Below are 22,652 nucleotides of genomic sequence, written 5' to 3'. Positions count from 1 at the left end.
TATAATCAGCTATGTTTAATGTGTTAATAACACTTTTGCGTGATAGTTACTGTTTATACCATTTTTACAATAGTATTATGTTTAGTTATAAATCAATGTTAATTACTTACAGTGATGTTTAATTTTCTTAATAAATCTAAATTACATTTTGTACATTAAAGGGATACTTCACCCAAAACTATCTTTCTCTGTGTTCATCAGAGCAAAGAAATGTATATAGATTTGGAACAACTCGAAGGTGAGTAAATGATAACAGAATTTTCATTTTTGCGTTAAGTATCCCTTCAAGTTTTAGATGTGGGGCCTTTATTTTGAAAAAACTGTCCGCTCAACACCCACCCAGAGAACAGCGAGATTCTCCGGCTTCACTCAGGCCTGGTGTGGCCCGCTCTGCTGCTCTCTGACTGTGAGGGGGAATCCATCGTGACAGGATACTAGCAGCACCAGCGACTGTAAACATGGCGGCATGCACAGCCAGATGCCTGTGCTACATGCCCCCTTACTGAAGCCCCGATCATAGACACACTTCCATGATGGAGACAGAGGAGGAGCAGCATATGACCACGCTGTTATGCATGGGCTTCCCAGACCCGGTAGCCATCCGGAAAGCCCTGCGCCTGGCCAAAAACGACATCAACGAGGCTGTCGCGCTTCTCACCAACGAAAGCCCGGGACTCGGATACGGCTACGAGCCGATGGAGAGCGGCCCTTCCCCGGGCTCCGGTCTCAGCGGGGAAGGCGAGAACAGCGGGCGCACGGGGACCGGGGGGTTTGATCCTCCGCCTGCGTATCACGATGTCGTGGAAAGTGAGGTATGATTGTAATACAAATGCATACGCGGTTATTTCCACGGCTTGTAAAGGCGGAACCGCCGGGGCTGTCAAAAACCGGAGGGAAAGGCGCGCACACGCCTTTATCGTGGATTTGCAGTGCCTGTTGTGCATAACACCTCATGAGGGTTAGGCCTGATGTGACATTTTCTCTTAAAGCAGTCATGTTTGCGACAAGCACTAGTTGATAGTTAAATTTAGAAATTTTGTGTCATGCTTCTGGTTAAGTTGTAGGATCTTGGGGGATGGGTTTTGTAGACTCATTTAAATGTATAAGCTGAGCTGTGTTCGCGTCTCTTCAGTTTTTATATGTTTGTATAAAGTGAAAAATATATTTGGGATCAATTATTAAACCGGTGGCTTTCTTGCTGTGTCGGTATTGAGTAACTGGGTGCTGCTAAACAGGTAGCAGGAAATGTGTGGCTGATGATTTACGTTTAGTGGAATGAAATATCTTTACATGTCACAGATCTGTTATTGTTTCAGTTGTTAAGTCAGTGGACAGGGAGGCGAAGATGATGCCCTGGATTGAGCAATGTTAAGTCCGTAGTGCTGGGTTAAACAAAAGCGTCAGATGCACAGTTACATGTAGTTCTAATAAACCTGTTTGATTTTGCAAGCTTGAGTTTTGTAATCATCCTATGTGGACAAGTGCAATGGGATATGATATGAGGCCATGGCACTTTGTGATTATTGCCCAATTGTTGCGGTGTTTCTCTCGCCATTTCTCTCATGGCTCTTTTGACCTGTTGGTCAACCCCTGTCAAGAGTCCTGTGGTTTTTGAGGACTGCTCTGTGATTTCAAATGCCCATGCTTACCAGTACTTTCAGATATGATGATTATGCATGCTTTAGTCTTCTTTAATATAGAGGACTATATTATTAACATTATTTCAGCCACTGAGTGTTGAGGAGGCATTGAAAGTAAAGCTTGTCAAGCTACAAACTACTTATATTTTAAAGTAGTCCAGGTACAGTCAACAGGTACTACTCAACTCAGTGAATTTGTATTATTGTAACATAAAAGTTAAAGAATTATATACTATTGTGTCCGAACCGTTACTTGTCTACGACGACAAATGACTTTATATTAAGATAATATTTTAGTTGCACTAATCTTAGTGTCACCTCAGTTCATTGGCTGCAAAATTGCATGTTCCAAACAATGTGATAAAAAACAGGTTTTGCATATTGACACGCTTATACCAGGGCACGTCGAAAAAAGCTTGTTGTTGGTGACACTATTTTAAGAACTGCTAAACCGTTGTCACGTGGCTAAATATTTACACGGCTTTTCCTTGAATCTGAATTACGAAGCGTAACCTGGAGTGCTCACTCTGATGTGATCCGATGGGATGTTGCAACAAAGATTGGGTGAAAATGTTATGGTGGCGCAGCATTTGATTCTATCCCAGTTTGTAATTGCTTCATTTAGAAATGTCAATGTGGCTCTTATGACAAAGGAAATCCAATGTCATTTAAATTAGAACCCCCTTTTCATCCGCCCTTCATGAGTTGTCTCTTCTGACCGTGAAAGAGCTGACTTCCAGCCGAGATATCTTGATGGATGACATGCTGGTTTGACAAAGCTCAGTGTTTGTGCAATGTCTCTCAGGCATAAGTGTTTTGGAAGGGTGGTGTTCCTGATAGGCAGCCATATACTGACTAGTGATATTCAGGCCTGTGTGGAATCTCCGAACAGCAAATTTGTGTATATTTCTTATAAGATTCAATGGTGTGTTTGATCAGTTTTTCTGTTATTAATACAACTGTAAAGTGCCCAATGTTTACTGGAAAGACTTGGAAAGCCTAGAGACATCTCATTGCATGTTCCTTGACACATTTCACGCGTCTCTGCATGTCATGGGTTGCAAGAACCATGCGTCAGTACTATAAATAAAGCATGCAGGCCTGTTCTGGGGTAACAGGACGGGTCTCCAGTTACCAGTATTTCGGCCAGCACTGCGCAATATAGCAGAAAACAACGAACAACATACTCGAATCACAACAGGCTTAATCACATGCACAGAGGAATCAACCTAAAAAAGAAAGCGTTTCATATCACCCGATGTCGGAAACAAACACTTCAGTCCACCTTAACACAGATCATCGACACATACAGACAGAGAGCATCAGGGTTAATGAGTTAACACAACATTGGGGAGGTTTAAACCCTCAGAGGTTGCATGTTTTGCTGGCAACATGGGCCATGCATACACACATCACCTAATTTGTACCATGGCAACAGGTTTGGAATGTGCCATGTGACCTCAGCATGCCCCAAAGACCAGAGGCCCCTAAGCACTATCTCTCTATCTCTTTCTTTTTAAATCAACACCAGCCCTGGATTCATCCTGTTTGTTCACAACATATCACATTTACAAACTGGTAATAAAACGGAAAATTACCTGAAAGTTTTCTTAAAGTGCATAGATTGTTTGCTCGTCAAAATGACCTCTGTCACCACCAGTGAAACACATGGAAATGTGGGTGTGGGACATAAGGGTGTTTACATGCATGTTTATTTTAATAGATACCCTTGTTCCGGCAATAATGACTTTAAAAATAAAACGTAATTTACAAACATCAACATAAAGAGAATTGTGTTGCACAAATAATCATTTTGATAATTTTACATTTTATACGTTAATGTTAATATTTTTTGTATTTTATTGCATTTTCTGATGGAAATGTCATTAACGCAATGCGTCCAGCTATGTCTGGGTGCGTTATATGTTGTAATTTAAACAGAGTGAAATTTAGATATTCTAAAAAAATTAATGGATGTTCTACTAAATGTTCTCAAATGACAAACAGTGTATTCATGTCTACTAAAAATAAAGAAAAAATAATAATGAGGAAAAAAGATGAGCCCATGACTGATGTTCTATTAGGGATGCACGATAAATTATCGGCCATATCGGTATCATAATAAAATTTTGGACGATATATTATAGCCGATAAGTCATTTCCACTGGTTAAACTTCTTCAGCTGCACGCTGCTCTGTTAAAATACAGTACAGCACTGTCTTTCTGTCGTGATCATATACTTACTGCTATTAGCAAAACATTGTTGATGTACTAGGCACAGTGTAGATACAGTATTTATGAATGTGTAAATTATGGGAACAAAAGCATATTGTTTGAATCAGACTGCTGTCTGAATGCTTTCTGTCTTGAGACCTGTTAGGCTTGTGGCTATTAAGAACATTTTTCTGGGTTGCTCTGGAAGGACATCTATGATTTGTTTATTCAAAAAATATATATATACTAGGGGTCGACCGATTATCTACGTCAATATTAAGCACTTTTATGATTATCGACATCGGTCATTTTCAAAGCCGATTTGCCGATAAATTAATTTATTTGTGAAACGCGCTATTTGACTCCTCCTCTGTTGTAACTCCACTCTGGCCTAGAGCAATGCCCGCCCACCGCCCATCTGATTTGCTGAAAGTCACGAGTCCGGCCAATCTACCCGGAAGGCTGAAGACACTGAAAGGAATGCACTCTCGAACTGAAAGCATTTGCTAGCTCGAGCTGCTTCAGTGATCGCGCATCAGTTGACGGAATAGGCATTTGCACATTACTTTAAGTCATGCCATTACGCAAATACAAACCATTTTAAAGCATCAAGTATTCGTGTTCTCCCAAAAGACGATCTTCAGCCAGTGCACTCAGGCAATGCACACGGGTCACAGCCGCCACTCAAACTGCTCGCAACAAGTGTCACATTGAGTTATTTTCGCAATTTATTACGCATAAATGTTCAGACACACACGTTATAATGCCCGTCTTGGCGAGTATACACGCAAGCACAGTCGGTTGTATTCAGTGAATAAATGTGAACAGCATCTGTAATAAATAGGGGTGTAACGATACACTCAGCTCACGATTCGGTACATATCTCGATGCTGGGTTCACGATACAATACACATCTCGATATTTTGAACAAAATTAAAAAATGACACTGGAATTCAAATAACATTTATTTTCAAAATATTAACAATTTCAGTAACTTTTTTTGTTGCACATACAACTTAATAAAGAATTTTAACATTTTAAGGCTTAACTGAACCTGCTGTACTGCAGGTTTGTCACTGAGTGACAGCAAATTTTGATGTAGGTTTAGTCATAGTCTTTTGACAAAAATGCAATTAAGTTTTAGTCATATTTTAGTCACCCCCATCATTTTAGTCGACAAAATCTACATTATATTAGTCTACTAAAATCTATCTGGTTTAACTAATTTAAATGGTGTAATTAAATGTTCCATACAAAGATTTAACTGTTTTGACATAATTTACTTTACCTTAGAATTAAATGAAACCTGGTCATTACCTTTATTTTTCAAAAAAGTTCAGTAACTACTGGATATGCATTGTTACAACACAACATTGTTAATCAACATTAGAATATTAGACCATGAACGACATGTAGCAGTTCATTCAGTCTCATTTTGACTCAATTGACTCGTTCGTTCAGTGAAGGGCGTGTTCATTCAGTACATTCAACCAATGAAACGCTCTGACAGAGCTCACTCTCAATCGCTATTGGCTCATGTCTCTTTGAAGCTGCGCTGTCTTAGCTTGAGACAGTAATGAATGAGAAAAATCTTTCAAAAGGACATAATAAACTGCATTACATTTCTTCAATAATGCAAATCACATACTTGGTTCGATTTTTAGCATGTCATTCGATCTTTTAATCTACAGTACGACTCACTTCATCACTTCTCTAATCGGAACAGCGCTGGTTTCTTTTGGCTTTATGTTGCATATCACGTTAGCGAATAAATTAACATTGGCATATAAAAACGTTTGTGCTGCCTTTGTAATGAGTTTCGGGGTGACTCGCCTGCAGTCACGCTTCAAGTTTGCTGTTGCTAAGATTAATGCATGATTCGAAACTGTGATTGGTCTACTTTTATTTGTGTGTACTCATTATCTACAAAATGTTTTGCTTTTGTAAAATAATGAAAATATACAGGCTGTGCTTTCAGCCGTCTCTCTCCGCGTGCATCTTTCTGAAACGCATCATTAAAACAGACTAAAACTCTGCGAATACTCAAAAAAGCTCAAGCCCCGATTCACATTTCCCAGCTTTTCCGCGCGCATATTCGTTATTTTAAATGTAGACGCGCAGCAGGCACGCGGAAGTAGGGGGCGACGCGACGCGCTCTTTTTTTCAGCCGCATCGAGATGAAAAAATCTCAACTTTTCAGAAAGCGGCAAGCGTAACGCAGGTCATGTGACAAGAACCAACCAGCCAATACAGACAAGCTCAATGAAGATTTATACACAGATGATCACAGCATAACTACATCAAGTAGCAGAGTTATTGCAAGGTGTTTTGCAATGTTTCATATAATCCATATATCCTTTGTTTATACCTCCTCGTCTCAACGGCTATCATGGCCCATGGTTGCTTAGTGACGACAGACGCCAGGAGAGCGCAAAGTCCAGGCGTTTTGGAATAAAAGGAGAACGCAGTGCAGCTCGCATTTTCCGCACGGTTTTAGACGCGAAATGTGAATCAGGCCTAAGTGTCTACTTTTAAATGATCCATTCAATATTAATATTCTCTGATTATGTACTATGTATGAAAGTATAAAGACAGGTACAGTTTCTCCCGAATCAGCTCATTATGTGATCACATCCTTGCGAAGAGCGCTCTATTTCACATGATCTGCGCAAGCCCCAAACAATGGCATAACAAAACCGCAAGATTCTTTGAACATTTACTACAGTGTTACTGTAGTAAACGTGTAGTAACCATGGTTTTTGTGCAAAGTTTTTGTCAGAGCTCTTGTTATTCTTAATTTTTAACATTTAATTTTACACCAGACGTATATATCGGTTCAAAATATCGGTTTTCTGTCTACTTGATATTGATATCGACATCGACCCTGAAAACGCATATCGGTCGATCTCTAATATATACCCGAAACCTTTGAAGGTTAAAGAATCGTTTACTAGTGTAAAGTGGGCTTGCAAATAAAAGCTGTTGTCCACTTTTTGCCTTTTGTTTCAGTCTTAGGGAATTTTATATTACTATTTTAATGCAGTATATCGGCCAAAATATCAGTTATCGGCTTCCAGTGTTAAAGAATTATCGGTATCGGTATTGGCCAAAATTTCATATCGGTGCATCCCTAGATCTTATACACTGTAACATTTTAAAGGACTTTTTTGCAATGGAGCTTTGCAATTTAGGGTCAAAGGTATGGTTGTTTAAAACCAAATGCTTGCATGGACTTTATTTCAGCTGGGCGAGTATAGTTTTACTTGCCTTGCCAAACATCAATGGCCCCACCACAAAAATTATCTAATAAAATAATTTTTGTGTTTTTCAACACAACAATAGCATATTTTATTAAATATATGAAACTTTTACTAAAACTGTCTTATATGTAATTTGCAAAATTACAGTGTGTAATGTTTAAAAAACAAATGTTTGTGAATGTAAACACAGACCAGAGCACAGCACAGCACAGCGGAAACAGGCAATATTTATTTAAATCACAGTATTTTGCTGTTTAACTATCGCATGAAGCCTATTTTTACTTGGCAGCCATTTTTGCCAACTGTGGCGCTGCAAACATTCACACGCAGGGCAAAAGATCTGTCACCTCATTTCCTGAGCCAACAGCCTGAGGCTAACACAGTGTTTCAGTTGAATTGAGCAGACACAAATGTAAATGATGCCATTGATGTGACAAGTGTAATCTGGGTAGCTTTTCCTGTCAACATTTAATTAGCATTGATGAATAGGTCATAAGGTCTATTTTTATTAAGTGTATGTTCTGTGGGTGTATGTGAATGAAACGTGTGTGGATTGTAATTCGCATCAAACATTTTCTAGCATTCTGATTGTATAATGCAATTCTGTGACTAAAATGTTAAAATAGAACTCAGCTTGACTTCCGCTGTCTCTATTTCTGTGACTCTCTCTCTTCTCACACATGAACACTTTCTCTTCTCTAAGACCCACACAGTGCAGGTGGTTGCCACTACCAGAGAACAGAATAAGTGATTTGTTCCTGTTGCTTTTCCCTCCTCAATACAGAAGCTGTCAGACTCAGTCAACAAAAGCACACAGAGATCTTTGAATCAGCTCTACAGCAGCTTAATGACTCGAACATGCCATTACATACCCGTTATACATTATATGATGGACAGCCACTCAGCATGTGGAGTCCAAAAACCTAAGGCCATTGAGACTATATACCTCTGGTCTTTCATTTGTCATTTTTCTTGTTTAAATTACAGACATTTTCATTTAAAATTGTATAATAAAAAAGTTGAATTGAATAAGAGAAATTCTTAGTGTTTGGTACTTTGGTAGGCTTGTTCACATTAAGCTTTAAATGAGTCATTTTGCATGGCTAAAACGAATACTATTGTTTGTTTTAGATATAATGCAATGTGTATACACCATTTAAGGTTCAAAAACGCTTTCCACATACCGTGCATCTCTTTGCCCCGCCTCTCTGAAACGCACAGATTTTTTACAAAGCTCATCGCCCTGAAAAGCGAGGTGTGCTATGATTGGCCAGTTCACCAGTGCGTAGTGATTGGTCGAATACTGCAAGCGTGTGACGGAAATGTAACACCCCTTACCATAATTGGAACATCAGGTTCCAAAGCATTTGTACTGACAGGTACGCCCACCTTACTTGCCTATACATTTGGGCGGACTTTGTCAAATCATACCACGAACTGACGTGGATTTGTGGGGCTGTGGTTACACGAGGCGTTTCAGGCAGGTCTGGGTGAGCATTCGCTTTTAGATAGAATCCATCTTTTTTTCCGACACTTTAATTTTTGCAATTTTACGTGTCTAATACATGCATGGGCAACACACCAAAGACGCAGAAAAACATGTATTCGCGCCATATGACCCCTTTAATTCAGTCAAAATTGTTTTATTATGTTATTATTTACTACAAATAATTTGAAAACAAGCTTGGGTTATGTATTGATTTCGGGTGTGTGGAAGGATTCAACTGTCATTTTTTAACTTCGTAATTACCTTTTTATTTCATCGGGATAATTGATTTATGATGATTATACTGTATAGCCTAGTGGATTTTTAAAGTCGTCTGTATTCTCTTATGTGAAATGGTGTTACATGCTTGTAAATCAATGGGGTTTGACCGGGAGAGACGGCTGTGAATGCAAACTGTATTGGGTTACATTCAATTTGATTTAGAATCTTAATTGGCACACGACTGATGGTGGAAACCGTTGCTGCTGTTGCTACAGATGTAACATATACTGAATATTTTTCTCAGTTCCTTGAAGATTAAACCAATGACTTGCTCTGGTAACGCGATGTTCTACCAATTTAGCCACAATTCTCTAAGATGTAAACATGATCAGATCAGTACAATTATTTAAATGTAATCGAGGTCATAGACCACAACGGTAAAACCTAGTGTTGGTAAAAGTAACATTTGTTGAACAGACGCCTGTAACCGCTGTTTGAAACATGAAGTTGTGGTTTTAAATGATATGAAACTAACCTCTACCTGTGGAAAATATCATACTCGGAATGTCCGTATCATGAGCGCTGCTCTTAATTCAAGCTCAACCTGCTCTCATAATGTCTCTTTAATATGTAATCAGTAACGGATGAAGTTCACAGAGGTCAGAAGAGCCTTAATATAACCCCTGAACTAAGACCCTGCCCACAGGGAGCCAATCACCCCAACCATAACCAATCCCTTAGTTAGAAAATGGCTTCTGGGTCTTGTGAACACCACATGCAACGTTCCCTGAGGAAGAGGGAGAGAAGGTGACCTCTCTCTCTCTGATTGTACATTCACTTATTCCACTAACTCAAGGGCAGACATATGTCTTGTATACTAATATTCTTCTGTCAGAATTGTTTCCTGTTTGCACAGTGTGCGGCTCTTTGCACTGTAATCTAATACAGCATGCGCATCAGACCCATTAAAATATCTGCCTATTTAAAGTTGTGTTATATAATGGTTAGATAAATAAAAAGTTAAATGTTTTTTAGAAATCAACAGCCAAGCATATTTCCTTTTGCTTTCAAAGACAAATGTGGACTGGTGCCAGATTGCAGAATTAGCTGTGAATGCGATACAGATGATATAGATAATGGGGATGGTGTAAAAACACCAGTAGTACCGGTGACACCGGAGGTGGGGAGTTTGCTGTGGGGTGGTCGAAGATGCGGCCATCTAACTAAATCTTGCTTTTTTTAACCTGCTTTTGATCTTTACTGCGACACTTGTTCCTGAATGCAGCTGCCACGTTCAGACGCACAACTGTAGTTTGGTCTTTAAAGGGCTCATCAGATAAGCACTTTCAACAAGTTGGTATAATTTATTAGGGTCTTCATGAAATGTCTGTAACATATTTTGCTTAAAAACACTCAATGGCTGTGTAAGCAAAACCCTTTTTGCCTTGTCAAAAACAGCTACGCTCACAGCAACCCGTTTTGGTGTATGGTTCTTTAAATGATAATGAGTTACTGCGCACCCCACCCTCCTTCCGTCGGCGTTTCAACACAACACACGTGTAGTACTGCCATGGCAATGGTTTAGCTAAATTATGTTTCCTGAACTCCTCTGCGGTTAGTCTCAAATCATTCGTCCTGAGACTAAAAAAATCAGTCACAGCAAACAGCGCATCCTAGTAATACTTGCCTAAAATCCAAGGAATGCGCACCTGCAGATCTCAGTTGAATTACATTGATTTTAGCACTTGTCATTGTCAATTAAGTTATACACACACAACGTGAGAGCATAACTAGTATGCTCTGTTTGCTGTGACAGATTTTTTTAGTCTAAGGACGAATGATTTGAGATGTTTAAAACTAAACTAAGAGCAGTGTTTGCCCTGGTTCGTTTAAAACTAAACTAAGCGCAGTGTTTGCCCTGGTTCATTAGCAAATCAATAGTGACAGATTTCCACAGCTAAACATATTAACACACATAATGTATTAACATACATGCAGCCAAACTCCAAGTGCCCATTTGCCAAATAACATAATTATAGAGCAAGTTTAACACTGGCTTTCTATTTAGCCCGTGACTGATTTAGCTCCCTTCGCTATCATATGCTAATGTTATCCTCCTATATATACATGGTAAATTTACGTCAATTCAGACTGTTGATAAATATGATCGTATCATAGATTTTAATGGTATTACAAATACTGCTTATTGGTGTACTTATCAGTTCTTTTTCATGTTTTTATGCAAATAAGGAAACCAAAACAAAGACATTAAGAATAAAGCTTACACTGATTTTTTGTTTTTAAATGTAAAATAAATTGTCTTTAGCTTGGACCAGCAGCATTAAAAGAAATGGGTTGGTTCAATATAGCTGCTACTTTAACAAAAGTTCAAAATTTTAAATGGGTTACTGGATTTTACTGGACAGATTTATGCATGTTTATTTTATTAGAATAAAATTCTGGATTACTTAAATTCTCAATTTAATAAAATATTGTATATTTGTCTGTTTTAGAAGTATTTTTGATTTTAAAAACGAGTACAAAAGGAATTAAATGTGCCACGTCATTTAATCCAAATGAAATGAGCAAACCAGAGGTATTCCAGCTCATAAAAATGAATAATCGAATATTCGTTTATTTAAATTAAGTTAATTAAGACCTAATTTTTAACTTTTTTATTTAGTCAAAATTTCACAGCAAGCTTACTTATCATTAAATATTCGTAACGCACTAATATTATATCATGTTTATATCCGGTATATGTGTTTATTTTAAGTTGAAAAGATTAGCAACGTTGGAAAAAGAAAATAGAAAAATAGGGCCTACATAAAAATAGCGTTTAAACCCATAAGGAGCAAACGCATAAAACCAGAACGTACAAAAAACGTTCAAAACAGAATGTATGTAGGCCTATTTTACTCTGGTAAGAGTATGTTCCTCTTTTTTGAGTGCGTTTTTAATTTTCAAATAATAATTGCAGATCTAATATTCGAGAGATCTAATATTCATCGGGCACACCCCTACTACATATTTAGGAGACACACAGCGCAGTGCGGAGCCAGGCGCAAGTAAAAAGCATTCACAGACACAGTCTGCCAGTGCTGCGTGTTTAGCCCCGGTGCCCATTTAATACCAGGTTTTGGTAACCATCCCTATGATAGTTCCGGCGGAGAGAGCATGCTCTTATGTGCGCCTATGGCATGCTGACAGTGGCACTGTGCTGAAGACGGATTTCTGCAACTGGGTCGAATCGAGGACGGGTCATGTTCACACCTGAAACGAACCGTACCAGAGTTCGTTTGGAACCGGTCTGAGACCACCTCCTCAGCTGGGTCTTGATACGGTTGTTTGGTCCGCACATGAGTGAGATTGCTGTATTCACACCTGCCCAAAAGATCCGCACCCAAGAGGGAGACGAATTTGAGTTCGATTCAAACAAGACATGAATACATTTGTGTTCGTCAGCCAAAGACAGTACATTTAGCATGTTTTCCGCAAACTTTTGCTATGACGTCAGAACAAGTTCACCTCTGTCGCTTGTGCAAACAACAATGGCGGCAGCGCTGTGGGTGGAAACGTGGGTGGTATTATTATAATAAGAGCCTCTTCCTACGTCAGAATAGGAGCGAAATCTGATCGGCTCGATTTCTCACACGCTTGCAGAGAAAGCCTCACCAAAACAAAGTTACTGTGTTGTCATTTTTCACGGTTTCTGAGTTTGTAGATGCACCAGGGTCGCGATTATAGCAGTTAAACACAGACAAAGTCAGATTTTTATCCGGTGACTCCTTTAAAGGTTTCCTTAATTTTCAAACTTTAGTTAGTGTGTAATGTTGCTGTTAGAGCATAAATAATATCTGCAAAATGATAAAGATCAAAGTTCAATGCCAAGCGAGATATTGTCTTTAACAGAATTCGCTTTTCAAGGACTACAGAGAACGACAGGAATCGGACCACAGCCCTTGACTTCCCGGGTAAATGATGTCACTATTCCGAGTTTTTGAATAACCTCCGCCCAAAGGAATATGCCAAAAAAGGGGCGAAGCCTTCCTTAGAGAAGAGGAAGAGCCGCTGGAGTAGTGTTTGGTTCTCACTCAGAGATTGTAAACATTTGACTGAGCTGCGCAATTAATTACTTTCACTTTCATCACAATCCTACAGCTGGTAATAAGAATTCCGCTAGAATGAATAAATAAATGATCGTATTAAAGACTGAATTGTAATTCAAGTCAATGTTTTGGGGTTTCTATGAAGGTAAAATTAAGCTGCGTTGGTTTAATGTTACAAACAACAATATCAATATTTTTATTTCCCACAATCCTTTTCACAAGTTAGTTTTTTCACTAAAAGGATACAGTAGTTCACCCAAAAATGAAAATAACTGAACAGCAACGCTACCCATTCACTTGCATTGGATTTGTGTCCATACAATAAAAGTGAATGGGTGCCGCTGCCGTTTGGTTACCAACTTTCTTTGACTGTTATAATAAGCGTTGTTGAGTTATTGTGTATTGAATGATATTTTTGTGAAGTTTTTGTTGGTATTATGGTGTAAAGTTGTAAAAAGACTTGCCATGAATACCCTTTAGCGTAGATATAAAATAAATAATATAATATAAAATGAGGTGTAAGGTTGGGACTGTGGCGCAGTGGTTAGTGAACTTACTTTGAGTATGCAGGTTCACATAACACCAGTGATTTCCTGTCTCTTTCGTTCTGTCTGTTAAGAGCATTTATACATTTAATTTAAAAGAACAAATTAAGTTAGAGTAAGTGATCATATTCTGAAACGTTTTTTTCTTTCTCTCTCTGATAGAGAAGTAATGATGAAAATGGGAACTGTTCTGGGAACTCTATAGAGTTTCCTACCACTAATCTGTATGAGTTGGAGAGCAGAGTGTTCACTGACCACTGGTCCATCCCATACAAGAGAGAGGAATCGCTCGGGAAGTGTCTCATCGCCTCCACCTGTCTGGCCAGAATGGGTGAGTACTTAGGGGTATGTATGTTATGCATGTACGTGCGCATGTGTGTGTGTCTTGGTGGGATTCTCACTTAAGCACATTTATATGTTTACTAATACTAATGGAATTTCCTCCTAATGCCAATTGCAATAGCATAGAAGCAATGACATTGTTTCATGCAAAACAAAATTGCCTCGATGATTTTTTGTATTCGAATTACTCAAGTTACTCGAGGAATCGTTTCAGCCCTAAAAAGAAATAATCTTTTTTCTTTCTAGGCTTGGCTGATGCAGATGAGAATTGCAAGAGGTTCATTGACAGATGTATGCCTGAGGCCTTCAAGAAGGTTTGTGTGTTGTGATATTCAGGCATGTAATTGATGAAATGACACATTGCATGAGTTAAAAACATAGAGATGTGTGATAACGTTAATTATTAAGATGTTTTGTTGTCTTGTAGTTGCTGACGTCAAGTGCTGTGCACAAGTGGGGGACAGAGATTCACGAGGGCATCTACAACATGCTGATGCTGCTGGTGGATCTCGTTGCTGAGAGAGTCAAACTGGACCCCATACCCATCGGCCTCTTGGGAGTTCTTACTATGGTACACACAACCATTTGCTTGTAAAATATTAAATGCTGTAGAATTCAAATGGGTACATTGGACCTTACACTTTAAAAAATAACAGTAAAATTCTGTATAATTACAGATTTTTCATGTAGAATGTCCCCAAAACTTTTATTGTTTTATTAACAGATTTTTTTACGTATTTTTGAAATACGGTCAGGGTTTTTCCTGGCTCAAAATGAGGCGGAGGTGGTGCCATCCTGATCTTGTACACACACACACACGTAGGCCTACCGTACCTTTAAGTGGCTTAACCGAAGTGACTTTGAGTTTGACATATTAAAAGTTCTAATAAAATTAGATTAAAATGACAATTATTAAGTTATATAAAACATTACTTTTATTCAACCAAGCAGAAATGTTTTTTTAATCAAATAAAGCTTTTTTTATCATTTTCAACTAACTTTTCAGCCCACAATAGCCAACTGAATTAACCAGTCTTTCTAAATGAGCAAAGCTCATTCACATCTTTCATTCTCTGTGGTTCACTTTAAATGATTCAAGGATCTCTTATATTCGCTAGTGACTGAAAAGTTCAATAATTTAAATGAATCGGTTCAAATGAGTCATTCGTGTGCGAGTCGTTCTGAACGCAATGTGCGTTCATACTGGCGAACTCGCTGCGTACAGTATACGCTGATTCAACGAGCCAACTGCGCAGCTAAAGACATTACAATGATGTACGTCATGTTAATTTAAGATATTTCAAGAAATTAAACGTAGTTGGATGCAAAACAAACAGCCGTGAAACACAGGCTGGCTCTTGTTCTGCAACTCTTTTTAGCGCCTCAGTGTGCTGATAACGAAACAGCGCCTCTACTGTGGCGTAATGTCGCAACTGCTGTTACAAATGACAGTCTGTTAAATGCACGCAGCATTTCTTGTGAAGACTCACAACATAATTTTGGCGAGAGCCTGAGGCGGCACGACATTTGACGGAGGCGGCCGCCTCCAATTTCTCTATGCAGGAAAAACCCTTAGTATGCAAGAAATTAGTGTTGTCAAGATACCAAACTTCGGTGCCAGTCAGTACTAAATGTGACGATACTAGCATTTCCCGCTATTATTTTGAGCGCTGTTGAACAGATTATGAAAGACCTCTGATTGGCTATTGTGTTTCCAAGCTCATTGGATATGTCTTTGAATGGCTCCTTACCGAGCGCTTGCGATACACACGTTTGATTTTGACTTTGATAGACTTTCAAACGCTTCCGTGTGTATCTGTGTAAGCGCTCGGTAGAGAGTGCGATGCAATGATTATTTCACACGCTTCCGGGTTTGGTTGCGCAAGCGCTCGGTAAGGCGGGTCATCACTGAGTTGAAGACGCACAAAGTAGTAAGTCGTAGTACAGATAGAAGGAATAGTCGTCGTCTAGCTGAAGCAATTGATTGTTCTGTCTTAGAAGTTTTGATAAAATGGAGGACCATGCGTATTGTGCACAAGAGCCGACAGAGCTTGAATCTCCGTCGTCAAAGAAGCGCAAACGTGATTCTGCCAGACGAATTAGAGACAAATGGCGGCAGAAATCTAGGATAAACATCGGTGTATCTATTACCAGATGGAAGGCACTGTTGAAAGACAAATGTTTTCAAGGTGACGCCGAAGTTGCCTGTTTTCTGCTAGACTGGTAAGATAATTCAACATTTTCAATGTTTCCACTTTTTCAATGTTTACCAAACAACTGTTTTGTTGAAACGGTATTGTTAGCATTTTATACAAATGGCCATATAACCTCCAAATAATAATGTTTTTCCGTCCCTGCGGTACGTACTCCGGTTGTTCCTGACTTTACAAAGGGGGAGACAAACTTCTACTAACTTACACCTAACTGCCTATGTCGCTGTCAGATCAAACGCTTTGAACAGCGTTGCTATTTACGATCAGCTAACTTTAGTTACTTCACTACTCTGTGTGTTCTAGATAGCACACAAGAAATATATCTAATTATAGAATTGTAACAGTAACTTTCGCAATAGAATACATGTTAAATGATTAATTACGTTAATATATTGCCTTACCTTTATAAAGAAACATCGTTGCTTGTATCACTGCTATCCGCTGTCTCAGTAGACGACATCTTTTTTTACTTCGAAAGGGAGATTCGTTGCAAAACTATAATACAACGCTAGTGGCTGCTGATTTTCAAGAACTGCGCCTTTAATACTGGTGCGCTGTCTTGACAGATTCTGACGCAGCCTTTTGCCCATGTGTACACCAGACGGGACCGCTGTCGCGTTGCGTTGAGCCGTGTTCCACAGCCAGAAGCCGTCAATCTTATACTGGACGTGTCAATACAACCATTTCAAATTGTGCCTAAATAGTTTAAAGGCCTTTATATGAATAAGAGCGTGATTATATAATGTAACGCTAGACAATGATGACAGAAAAAACGGATGTTGCGTTAATGGCGTTAAATATTTTTTTAACACGTTAATCTGAAAAAATTAATTGCGTGCATTAACGCGTTAACATTGACAGCCCTAATATATATTTTTATATTATTATATATATTATTATCATCTTATATGGGACATACAGTCACGGTACATGATTTCAGGCACTGACTGTTTGTTGGCTATCAATTTCCAAAAATAAGAGGAAAAAACATGACAGTAGTCCAAGCAACTTGCTTTTTTCTGAAACTATTAAAAGTCATCTGGTCACTTTTTTCCAGAACAGTCTGGAAAATGAACAGCATGCTTGTTTGAAGCAACATGAGCGAGAGTGAATCAAAACAGAATTTTTGAGTGAAGTATTGCTTGAACAATTTTTTCCCTATATTGTTGATTGACAGGCTTGTAACCCTGACAATGAGTATCACTTTAAGAATCGGATGAAGGCGTGTCAGAGGAACTGGGCTGAGGTGTTTGGAGAGGACAACATGTTCGCTGTATCTCCAAGCTCCAGCTACCAGAAGGTATTCTGAAATGACATGTGCTGTGTGTGTGCTGTTTCAACGATTCAGCCTAAAGGACAGAAAAACTTGTTTTGTAGATTCCAGGATGTGTTGAACATAGTGACAAAGCAGAAAAAATCCTACCAGAATTGAACTTGTTTTTCACCAATAATCTGTATGACCATTAAACTGTTATTTGGTGGCAATAGAAACAAATTGTTGGGCGAGTTTTACACTATGTATCAAGGTAGTCTGAGCAAATTCACTATGATTTGTGGTATTATTTGCCAGAATGAACTAGTGTTTGTGTGCATGATGACAGTATGTTCTAATGAATGTATGACAGGATTAACCATTGGTCGTTTGTCTTTGTTTGTTGATTGGACAGGAGCCTCACGGCTGGCTGGTGGACTTAGTGAATCGGGTAAGAATTTCCTCACTCACACATGCTGTGCATGAGTTATAGTGACCTCAAAACTCTAGATTTTTGAACTCTAAAAATATGTTTGGTTTTCGGTCATATGACAAAATGTCAAACCAAGTGACATATATTTTGAAGAAATACCACAAGATTCCACATGAATAATTTCTAAACAAGTTTTAGGTTTCGATGTTTAGTACAAGAAATTAATACAATAAGTGTTTGAATGCATCAAAACTTTGTTGAAAATGGGTAATGTGAAGACATTTTGTTTGTTTTGCAGTGATTAACAATCTGTGTAAATCTGAACGAAAGTAATTTCATTCATCCACTAAACGTGATGTACATCCTTCAAAGCAATTGTAAAAATGAGTGAAGGTAGTTCTGAGAAAAGCTCTAGCATCATTTCTTTGCAGATGCCTCTTGATGTTTTCTATCTTGAAGCCTCTGCCAACCGCGTCAATGTAAATCTAATGCAATGAAATTCATACGTTTTATCGTTTTTGTGACTCCTTTATATTGCATCGCATGGCTCACATCTGACTAATATATATTTTGTTTGGTATGTCTTATGGAATATTGCTGTTATTTACAGTTTGGAGAAATGGGAGGTTTCACAGCCATTCAGTGCAAGCTCAACCAGGAAGAGATCGAGATAGGGGTAAGACTTCAAACTCTTTATTAAAGGCTGGGCCTCACCAAAAGATTTTTTAAATCTTATAAGAGTTTCAAACTGTGAGAGACCACAAACATGAGGACAAAAAAATCCTAGATTTAATCGTTTTGCTCCTATAATGTGTGGTGCCCCGTGATGTGACGAAGACAGCACACCACACACGGACAGATATTCAAAGAAACACAGGAAATCTCGCAAAATCTCTTAGACTTCAGAATATATATTTCACTGTATGTTTATTATATATGTGTTCAATATAAACAAATGTGTGCATTTGACCTTTTATGTGATTCTACAAATAGTATTTATCTTTGAGAAATTGCTCAAGCAGTGTGTTCTGAAGCATTTTAGGTGACAGCACTAGATATAATTTTAGTACAAATTTCAAATATTGTTGAATTTATGATTTCACCGTATTAAAAAATAATATTAAGACTGTTTTGTAAAAAATAGCTGTCCCACTAGCTCCACTGGACCAGTTTTTTCTGTTCTACCTTAAAGCATTAGCACACTGACTTCTACAACTATTTCGATACAGCGGATCCATGTGTCCGTCACTTGCTCATAACCTGAATTTTTTTATAAAAAATATTCGTGTTTGGAATGCGTGGTTATGCATCTGTCAGCTCGCTTTCTGATTGGGTATTGTTTCGTTCCATGTGACAATCAACAAAGTTCTTGTGCGTTTGTCCTCGGGGGTTCCCCCACACATTAGGATTTCTGCTCATTAACATGTTTAATATTTACGACTCGCGATCGGGGCGGCACCGATGTTCTTCCGATCAGGTTCAATCACTCTTAAGACACATCACACCACACCACAGGAAAATCTGATAAGCTCATCTGTAGAGCCGTTTAAGAAAATCAGGACTTTACCTAGGATTGTCGGAAGGGGAGACATCGGCCCGATTATCTTGTGGTGAGGCCCCGGCATTACATGAACTTTCACATGAAGTCCTCATAGAATGGCGTCATGATCTTATTACAGAGAAAAACCACAATGGGCACAACGGTCATGGGCTGATAGCTAGCTACTTTCGGAGCTCAAACCCCAGCAGAGACCTATAGAATGGCAGAAAAATGAGTGACTAATTAATTTGCTCTCTGATCAAGAGACGGTTTAGAAGACAAGAAGCGTGAGTAAGATGTTCAGACTAAATAAAAAAGAAAGAGAGTTGAACGAGTTCAGAGATTTTATTATAGTGGAGTGCTTAAGAGCTCGGAAGTGTTTTTTCAACATCACAGGCCATCCTACACTGCAGTGAGTGAGAAAGAGATATGAGAGACGCCTCCTTCCTATAGGTGAAAAACCCCAAGAGCATCAAGGCTAATTATTGACACAGACATCATTAACCAATACTATCTCATCAAGCCTTCAGATGTTGTTGGGGTTTGAAAAACAAGAAAAGTGATTAAGTTTAATAATGGTTGACTTGATGAACAGATGAGATGAACAAATGGATGGATGGATGGAAATTTGCATCTCTGATCATAAAAATCAAGCGTACTGTCAGTTCTGGCAGGTCATGTGAGTCTAGCTTGCATCAGCCGATCACATCAGGTGCAGCTAATCAACGTTAACCAATAGTCATACAATACATACTAGACTGCATCCTATTTAAAGGGGTGATATGACATGGCTGAAACGAATATTATCATTTGTTTTAGATGTAACGCAATGTGTATACACGATTTAAGGTTAAAAAAACGTTGTATTTTCCACATACTGTGCATGTTTGTATCTCCTCTTTGCCCCGCCTATCTGAAACGCGCAGATTTTTTACAAAGCTCATCGCCCTGAAAAGCGAGGTGTGCTATGATTGGCCAGTTAACCAGTGCGCAGTGATTGGTCGAATACTGCAAGCGTGTGACGGAAATGTAACACCCCTTACCATAATTGGAACATCAGGTTCCAACGCAATTGTACTGACAGGTACGCCCACCTTACTTGCGTATACATTTGAGCGGTCTTAGTCAAATCATACCACGAACTGACGTAGATATGTAAAGGGGTGTGGTTACACGAGTCGTTTCAGGCAGGTCTGGGTGAGCGTTCGCTTTTAGATAGAATGCATCTTTTGTTCCGACACTTTAATTTTTGCTATTTTACTTGTCTAATACATGCATGGGCAACACACCAAATATGCAGAAAAACACGTATTCGCGCCATATGACCCCTTTAAGTTGCCTTTCTCCGCTCCTATCAGCTGCTTAATCATGCCGCACTAAAAACCCACCTCCATCCCCATCTTCTCCATATCTACCTGTATCTGTCGGATCATTTTAATTTAATACTGTTACACAGCATGAAATATGACTTCCCCGGTTTCATTCAAAGTTTCATTCCGCCAACCTCGAGTCACGAACAGTGTTGGGTGTAACTAGTTACTAAGTAATTAGTTACTGTAATTTAATTACTTTTCCCTTGAAAAGGTAAAGTAAGGGATTACTCTTATTTTTTCTGTAATTTAATTACAGTTACTTCTGATGTAATTAAACTAAATACTTGTGTAATATGTGTGTGTGCAATAGTGGAATTGACATCAAAATTCAAAGTCTAACTTTAAAATCCGTGCTTTAATGTATAACTCTCACATTTGTAATACTTTGGTCAGTTAATAAGAGTACTTTATGTAGTTTAATATTATTTGATTGAATGAATTAAATAAGCCCTTTCATGTCTATCCTTAAATCACTTAACTAATCAAGGTTGATGTAGGATATAGAAAGTAATAAGTAACTAAATACTTTTTGGAGAGAGTAATTTGTACAGTAATCTAATTACACTATTGAATATGTAATTAGTAGCTAGTAATTAATTACTTTTTCAGAGTAACTTACCCAACACTGGTCACGAATATAATGTCCGAAACCTCAGTATGCATAAAACAGTAGGGGAGAAATACCCGGATGGTTTAGTATTTTAACTATATTTTACTGTGTTTCACGACTTGCATTAAACATGGTCTTTAATTGGCTATAATGACTAAAAAAATCAGCAAAAAAAAATGTTTTAAGCGATTTTGGAGCAAGTACATAAATATGAATGTAAATATGAAATATTATCAAAAGGCTGAGAAACATTACAGTATCACCAACCTAGATAAATAGACAGACAGGTGGATGGATGGATGGACGAACAGGTTGTCTGCTCCTCCCTTAAAGCAAGCGTATAAACACAAAACTCTTCCTTGTCTTGGAGCTGTGAGGCGCCTTGTGCTCGGTTCCGCCCGCTTGTCTTTTGAAGGTGAGCATTAGCATGTTCTGGGTGCCAGGGCTGAGAGATGGAGCTGGCGACAGGGAAAAGATGCTTTGATTTAGGATTTGCATATTAATAGCTTTAACACAGGAACAGGAAGTCGGAGGCGAGGGAAATTCCTTCCCCGGTGCTGAGGCAGTCAGCTATTTGTTTCGTTTACAGCATGATGGGATTCAGCTACAGTAGCCATTTAATCTGTATTGAGGTGTTGGTGTCATTATAGTGAAGAAACAAGAGAGAGAGAGTCTCGCCTCCACTGACTAGACTTCATTCACTCTTTCTCTAATGGAGAAGTCATTGGATTCTGAACAGTGGACTGATTCAGAAGTGCTGTCTCTGTGCTGGCGGACAGCTCTAAAGAGAAGAAGGGAGAGAGACCCCATAGGATGTTGTGTAAATTTTGTATAAACCCCGAGTTTGTAGTTATGGATCTGTGTTAAAGGGATACTTCACCCAAAAATGAAAATTCTGTCATCATTTACTCACCATCGAGTTGTTCCAAATTTCTTTGTTCTGATGAACACAGAGAAAGATATTTGGAAGAATGCTTATAACCAGACAGATTTTGCCCCCCATTGACTACTATAGTAGGTAAAAATACAGTGGAAGTCAAAAGTGCCCCAGAACTGTCCTACATTCTTCAAAATGTCTTCTTTTGTGTTCAACAGAACAAAAAAAAGTATTTTTCCTACTATGGGAGTCAATGGGGGCCAAGATCTGTTTGGTTATAAGCATTCTTCCAAATATCTTTCTCTGTGTTCATCAGAACAAAGAAATTTATACAGATTTGGAACAACTCGATGGCGAGTAAATGATGACACAATTTTCATTTTTTGGTGAAGTATCCCTTTAAATTAAAAACATATTCTGTCATCATTTATTCGTTCACTTATTTAAAATTAAGTCATTTTTTATTCTCTGTAACTTAACAGGGACTTATGCTGGGTTCACACCAAACGCGAACAATCGCGTTCCACGCTCTTTAT

At 38.5% G+C, this 22,652-nt stretch overlaps 1 protein-coding gene across 2 annotated transcripts in view; it reads left to right on the top strand.

The window, feature by feature from the left end:
• The first annotated feature begins 358 nt into the window (after window positions 1-358).
• usp24 (ubiquitin specific peptidase 24) overlaps window positions 359-22,652 on the top strand; it is a 59,087-nt gene continuing 36,793 nt past the window's right edge. For both annotated transcript variants that reach the window (XM_057352320.1, XM_057352319.1), the window contains exons 1-7: window positions 359-812; window positions 13,639-13,807; window positions 14,065-14,132; window positions 14,246-14,389; window positions 17,209-17,331; window positions 17,699-17,734; window positions 18,327-18,392. In XM_057352320.1, the coding sequence (XP_057208303.1) occupies window positions 531-812; window positions 13,639-13,807; window positions 14,065-14,132; window positions 14,246-14,389; window positions 17,209-17,331; window positions 17,699-17,734; window positions 18,327-18,392 (888 nt within the window). In that variant the 5' untranslated portion in view covers window positions 359-530. The remainder of the gene's footprint in view (window positions 813-13,638; window positions 13,808-14,064; window positions 14,133-14,245; window positions 14,390-17,208; window positions 17,332-17,698; window positions 17,735-18,326; window positions 18,393-22,652) is intronic.

Source organism: Triplophysa rosa, linkage group LG15 (genome assembly GCF_024868665.1).
Source record: "Triplophysa rosa linkage group LG15, Trosa_1v2, whole genome shotgun sequence".
NCBI classification, from domain to species: domain Eukaryota; kingdom Metazoa; phylum Chordata; class Actinopteri; order Cypriniformes; family Nemacheilidae; genus Triplophysa; species Triplophysa rosa.
The sequence above is the reverse complement of the archived record's forward strand: the minus strand, read 5'-3'. Positions and strand labels throughout refer to the sequence as shown.